Source organism: Limulus polyphemus, unplaced genomic scaffold (assembly GCF_000517525.1).
Source record: "Limulus polyphemus unplaced genomic scaffold, Limulus_polyphemus-2.1.2 Scaffold361, whole genome shotgun sequence".
Lineage (NCBI taxonomy): Eukaryota > Metazoa > Arthropoda > Merostomata > Xiphosura > Limulidae > Limulus > Limulus polyphemus.
This window is the reverse complement of record NW_013665971.1, coordinates 344,459-351,023: the sequence shown is the minus strand read 5'-3', so window position 1 is coordinate 351,023 and position 6,565 is coordinate 344,459. Positions and strand designations below refer to the sequence as shown.

At 30.1% G+C, this 6,565-nt stretch overlaps 1 protein-coding gene across 1 annotated transcript; it reads left to right on the top strand.

Annotated features, from left to right (window-relative positions):
- The first annotated feature begins 822 nt into the window (after positions 1-822).
- On the top strand, positions 823-6,100 carry LOC106457687 (endoplasmic reticulum resident protein 29-like). Its single transcript, XM_013917127.2, has 4 exons — positions 823-1,084; positions 1,581-1,719; positions 3,775-3,936; positions 4,485-6,100. Exons 1-4 carry the CDS (start codon positions 968-970, stop codon positions 4,811-4,813), a joined length of 747 nt encoding a protein of 248 aa, XP_013772581.1. The 5' UTR covers positions 823-967; the 3' UTR covers positions 4,814-6,100.
- Positions 6,101-6,565: the final 465 nt, after the last annotated feature.

Genomic DNA, 6,565 nt, shown 5'->3' with positions numbered 1-6,565 from the left:
ACATTGAAGCCTCCCTCACCTTCACTTCTGCTCCATTAAATCATAAAGTTGTAATGAAATGCACGAAGAAATAAGCCGGTATAATGTTTACACATTATTCTGTGCAGTATACATACTTACATGTAGACACATATATGGAATGATAATTTGGACTCCAATATTATCGTATGACCTATCACTTTCTTTGTATAAAACATTCAACTCTTACACTTACACTTGTATAACTATATATATTATAGAAAATAAGTGTAGATATTTTGTTGTATCAACACTAGCAGTAAACATTGCTGGGTATTCGCACTCCCCCCCCCCCAAAAAAAACTATTATTTGATGCTTGATACTCCTGAGGGGGAGGGTGGTATTAAAACTTCATATTCTAAGTATAGCTTATACGCCACAATCTGCTGATTATGTGGTTTTAAAGGCTTTTGTTTTTCAATGCTATTCATCAGCAGATCTATTTCACGTAGGACTATTATTCAAACAGTAACTCGAAACATAAATTAAAAATATTTTGAGCCTTTTTCATGACCTGAGCAAATTGTATTATGTTTGTCCAATTCAAGTCGTATTTATGCAGTCTTTTTTAACTATTCTTTGTAAAATATCTCGAAAAGTTTTAAATTTAATAATAGTCCATAAAAATTAGTACTTTTAATTCACATTACAAGTTGATGGAGTGCATATGTAGCTCGTTGAATTACAGTTTACTAAAAAAAAGAAATAAAAAAAACACTTAACCCTATAACCAATAGGAGCGTAAAACGTAGCAATATACTGGTGCAGGGGTCTCTTCAGTGTCCAATGCGGTATGAAAACGTCAGCAATAGATGGGTATCAATTAACCAACCATGTCTTGAAACTTTCTATGATACCGAGCATGTTGGATAGTGCTTAGGTTAAACTAAAGTTAGGATCGGAGAGGTGTTGTGCTTCGTATATTATTACTAAGGGTAGTTTTACGAAATGGCTGTAAAACTAAAAGTAAAGTTTGTTTTATTTGTTATTATTGTTGCACAGGTTATAAGTTCTTCGACAGCACTTAAAGGTGCAGTTTCTTTAGATTCTTGGACATTTGACAAGGTGAGAAAAGAAAAAATAAATTAGCCTATTTTAATTTATTATTTAATAAATAACAAAGGCCAACTGCTACTGTACTACTAGTAGTAGTGCTATATTATTATTAAAATTAGTGAAATACTGCTGGTGGTAAAACTAAAATTGTAAATATTAGCAAATAACTGTATGATTGAAAAGTACTGGATATAGCATGGTTAGTTATAACCTGTAGGACATTAATTTATTTACATCTTTGAACATTTATTCCAAATTGCATGCATAGTTGAGAAGGCGGGTGCCTTTTGTATATATTTAATGTTTTTCATGTCTGGCTTTTGCATACATTTCAGATATTACATAACAAATATTTAATAAGAATAATAATTTTAGTTGTTTTTCACTTTCTGATAATACTGAGTGTGTGAAAAAGAAGTAGAAATGAAATTAAGCAAGCCATTAATTTCAACATGTAGAGGCTAATATTTATAATGTATGTTATTATAAATATTTTGTCCTGCAGGTCATTGCCAAATATAAGACAACTTTAGTAAAGTTTGATGTAACATATCCTTATGGTGAAAAAGAAGATGAATTTGCCAAAGTAGCAGAAGCTGCCCGTTTCTCTTCTGATTTACTTATTGCTGAAGTTGGAATTCAAGGTAATGAACTAACATTTAGTTTTAGTGATGGTTTTTTTAATACTGAAATTAATGTGGCAGTTCTTTGGTTCAATTAGGTGAATAAGCACAAGTTTACTTGCGAGGAAAACTATCATTTTTACAGAACTTCTCTAATAGGTTAGCATGAAATTGTAATAGCATTATGTAATAATTTCTTACAGAGTTGCTGCAATTGCAAATCCACAATAACAATTAGTAATAAATAGTCTCCATCACGAATAACATGCAAATGGCAAAAAACTTGTGTAACTGCTCTGCCATAAGTCATCATTTGGGTACCCATTGCTATTAATAGTATTTGTGGACCTTAACCCAAGAGCACCTCTTTTAACCTCTTTACGAAATTACAAACTGAAGCAGGATTGTCACATAAAGTTTCATTCTGACTACACTTGGCCAACATAGTTGCTACTAAGTGAGAAATGTAATATTGTATATTAAATCTGTCTTGTGCTATAAATAACTAAAATACATATTGAATTAATTAAACGTAATACTGTAAATTACTATAAAGTACAGAAATGCATATAAATTTAAGTTTTATTTAATATGTATGGCAAGTTCCAGCTATAAGCCCAACTTCTACAGAACAATAGCATAGCCTATATGTATCTGTCAGGTTTTACTTGTTTTAGTCTACTATAGCATATGAAGGTGACCTTGCTAAAGTATGTACAATGGCCTGTTTGGTAAAGCTATGTTAACTTCTAAAGCTTTATGATAGTCTTTTTTTTTTAACTGCATTTAACTGAATTTACCACCAAATGGTGTTCCCTGTGTCTGTTTAAGGATGTGTGAACCATGTCTAGATGGCCTAAAGTTTAATTCCCATTACTACCAAACTTGCACACCCTGTCGTTGTTTTAGCAAAGCTAATAAGTTATTAATCTTGAACTGCTCGCTTGTAGCACCAATTTGTTCTTGCTTGTATATACCATGATTTAAGGAAAACTGTGTGAAAAGATTAAATCAAATGTAATGGATTAATTGGTTTGTTGATTAATTAGCAAAAACCACTACTTGCCCAGCTCATTTTAATACTATAGGGACAAGGAATCAGTATTTCTTAACATGTGTAAGTATGTTTTCACGTGGAGCATGTGTTTGTAATGTTAGTTTAAAGGTTTAGCTTTGATATGGCAAAAAAAAACTATTTATAAAACACTTGCCAATCTGCTTAGAAAAATCAGGTTCTAGATTGTATTCACATCTTATCATTATGTGACAGTTTATGTGGTTACTTTCAATTATGCTCACTTGTGGCTGAACTAAAAATGTTAGTATTAAAATGAAGTAAAAAAGATTCTCTTTCTATTGATGGAATATCTCCTGAATAATGTCATTAATTCTACAAGTAAGTTTTAAAGAATAGAGATGCATTTCCACAAACTGTTGCAAAGCAAAATGTTGTGTAACAACAAAAACAAGGTTTTTACTAATTAACCTGCCAAGATGCAATAGTGTATATGTAGGTTACATGATGTCCCATAGAAAGAAGTTAAAGAACATTCAAGAAGCTCGAAATTGGAAAATATTAACTTCACTTTTGCATCACACCGTTTGAATACTAAGCATTAAATCGTCCAGATAAAAAAAATAAATAAATAATAAATGTCTCTAAGTAACTAAACTTGGAAGTTTTAGAAATTAAAAAAAAGTTCAGGCAAAATTCTAAACAACTAAATCAGCTTAATGCTAGCACGTTTAATTTAGGATACAGGTTTAACTTGTATGGGGTCATAGAGTAACCCCATATTGGCATTCTAGGGTTGAGACCTTATCACTTCACTTGTGCTTCAGGGTGAGTGTCAGTTACTTCCAATTCTTTGGATAAGCACACACACACCTGTTTACAAATTAGTTCAGTCTGTACCTGATAATGCCATTTACTGGTGAAACCATGATTGTAATAAATATTTGTGAAATATGCAGTTGTCTTTGTTTTCTTCGAAAATTAATTAAAAGAATATTTGTTCTTTACACTTGTCAAATAATCAATTATATAGACCCTGTGCATTTTATTTTTTTTGGCAGATTATGGGGATAAAGAAAATTCAGATATTGGTGAACGTTTCAATGTGAAAAAGGATGATTTTCCAGTACTAAAACTTTTTGTGGAGAAGTCAACAGATCCTATAACTTACACAGGAGATTTTAAAGCGGATGCTATAAAGGCTTTCATTCGACAACATTCCAGTAAGTTTTGTTGTTGCAGTGATTATTTTGGCTATTCTTAGAATTATATCAGCATGAGGAAATGGTGTTAAAATTACTGACAAAACTTAAGAAGTTCCAATTATCATTATCAATAAATATAATTTTAATGTTTTTTTTTTTAAGATACCAAGTAAACATTTTACATATTTATATAAAAAAAAAACAACAGGTGTGAAATAATAATGCTTAGATACGGCTTGAATGGGTAATGAAGAAAAACTTTTCTTCATTACCCATTCAAGCTACCTCCAAGCATTATTAGTCTCAAAGTGGGTTCCTTGTTATCAAAGGTGTGAAATAGTATGATTCAAATCACAAAAGTAAAATAACCCAAATGTTTTCATCCAAAAAAAATGTAGATTTAAAAACAAACTTCCCCCTGAAATTTCTTTCTGACTTGAGCCAAGTCATTTGGTACCATTGGAATCCTACCCAGAAGCAACATAAGTGTTCAAATTAAGTAAGGGGTATATAATATTATCTTGGACACATAGGTAGTATTCAGTAAATGTTTTTTTTTTTTTTAGATGTCAGACTGGTGCTTAATAAGTGTTTACCACAGTTTGATGAGCTAGCAGAAAAGTTTGTATCAACAGAAAAAAAAGAAAAGCAGGAAAAGATTCTTAAAGAAGCTAAAGATTTAGCAGCAACTTTAGATAAAGAAGAAGAAAGAAAATATGGGGATGTGTATGTGAAAATGATGCAAAAAATTATTGAAAGAGGAAATGGATTTGTTGCTAGTGAAGCTGAACGTGTGAAAAATATAAAAAATGGAAAGATTACTGATGCAAAAAAAGAAGAAATGCAAGGAAGACTTAATATTCTGGAGTCATTCAAACAAAAAGATGAGTTGTGACAGAACTTTTAAAAACAGCTAAGTAAATATAAATGAACAGTCATTCCATTCTGCACATCATTTAAGTAGCAATATTAATGTGTGTTGTATTGTTTGATTTATTTTACACACTACTAGTGCTAAGAAATTAGTCACAAACAGAATTTCTAGTGATTTAATTCTGTTCAGTTTTCGTAAATCAATACTTCTTCCAATAGTATTGTTGTTGGCAGCACCATTGTCTCTTCCAAGATTTCAGTTTAATCTCCTCAAGTTGTAGTCATAACTGGTTTGCTTGAGGACAATGTTGTATCCTACCAACTGTCCCATAAATAAAAATCCTTTATATGTCATTCTCAAAGTGAAATGCAGCTCTCATTTATAAAAAAAATTCTGTTCTTAAAAGCAAATCTTATATAATCACTAAATGTCATGCTTGAAATTGGTTTTCTACTCCATTTGACAAATTCGATGTTGCACAGTTTTTATTTGTTTTTTACACATGAATAAGAAGTGTGTATTAAGTTATTCAAGGAAACCTAATTACAAAAGATCCCTAGAAAAGCTTAGTTCCCCCTTTTTTTACTTCTAGAGGGATATCTTTCACTCAGTCTTTATTATACACCCACACTTTTTTTTTCATTCATGTAGTCTTAAGTTTGATCTTTAAATGTTATACTATTTGATATTTAAACCGTATTTCTATAATATCAAAAAAAATTTTGAACTGATACATTTTTATAGGCTTTCACTATAATTTTCAAAAACTAAACATCTTGCAAACTTTAAAGCCATTACAAATAACTTATTTTTTAAAACCTGACACTTTTATCTTTAAGTTGCTCCTGTTTCAAGGTGTAGTTAGGTTTAGAAAATGGACAGTTTAGTACTGACCAAAAAATGTTTCTTTCTTGTTAGAAGTCTAAGCAGGTTACAGGTTATTTTGTGTTTTAATTGTAACACATCTGATATTCAGTTTGTTTTTACAAGTTCAGAGCACTTTACACTTTCAATTTTCCACTTTATAGTCAGACGAGCAAGTAAATCTTGATAATTTAAATTATTTGGATCTTCATCTGATATAAATGAAGCATGATCAATGAAATGAATGTTTATAATTATTAATTCAACTTAGTATTGCTAAGCAATAATTTTCATAATGAATTACTTTTAGAATAATTCAGTAATTTTTTTTATTTTAATAAGTGACCAAAGCATCAATTTTGTATGATTATTAACTCAGCTACAACTTGTTTGCTTCAGCAGTTTTTGTGTATGTAAGAAAAATTAAAATCTACTAGACACCTATTAGCAATTCATAATAGCTTTTTTTATTTGATTTTAGCTTTATGCCCATTTGTCAAAATTGTAGCAGTGGGTGAGTCTAACAGGGTGATTACATGGTATTGAACAATATAAAACACTGAAGTTATTAAAATGATTAACAATATTTCAACCTTAAAAAAACCAACTATACATAACATTCCAGTAAATGCTAAGTTCATTCAAAAACCATGTACTAAATTAAAATCTACTCTGAAAAACAAAATATTAATGTTACTTATAAAATACACAGTTGACATGATTTCTATATAGGAGAAACAAGTTGAAAAATGGACACTAGATTCAATGAACACAAAAACTCGACCTCCCATGTTTTAGAACATTGTATCTCAAATAAATGAAATACAACAATAGAAAATACTAACATATTAAACAAATGAAATATTAAAGAAGCTTTTCTAATACATTTACAAGAACTTAAACCTAGAC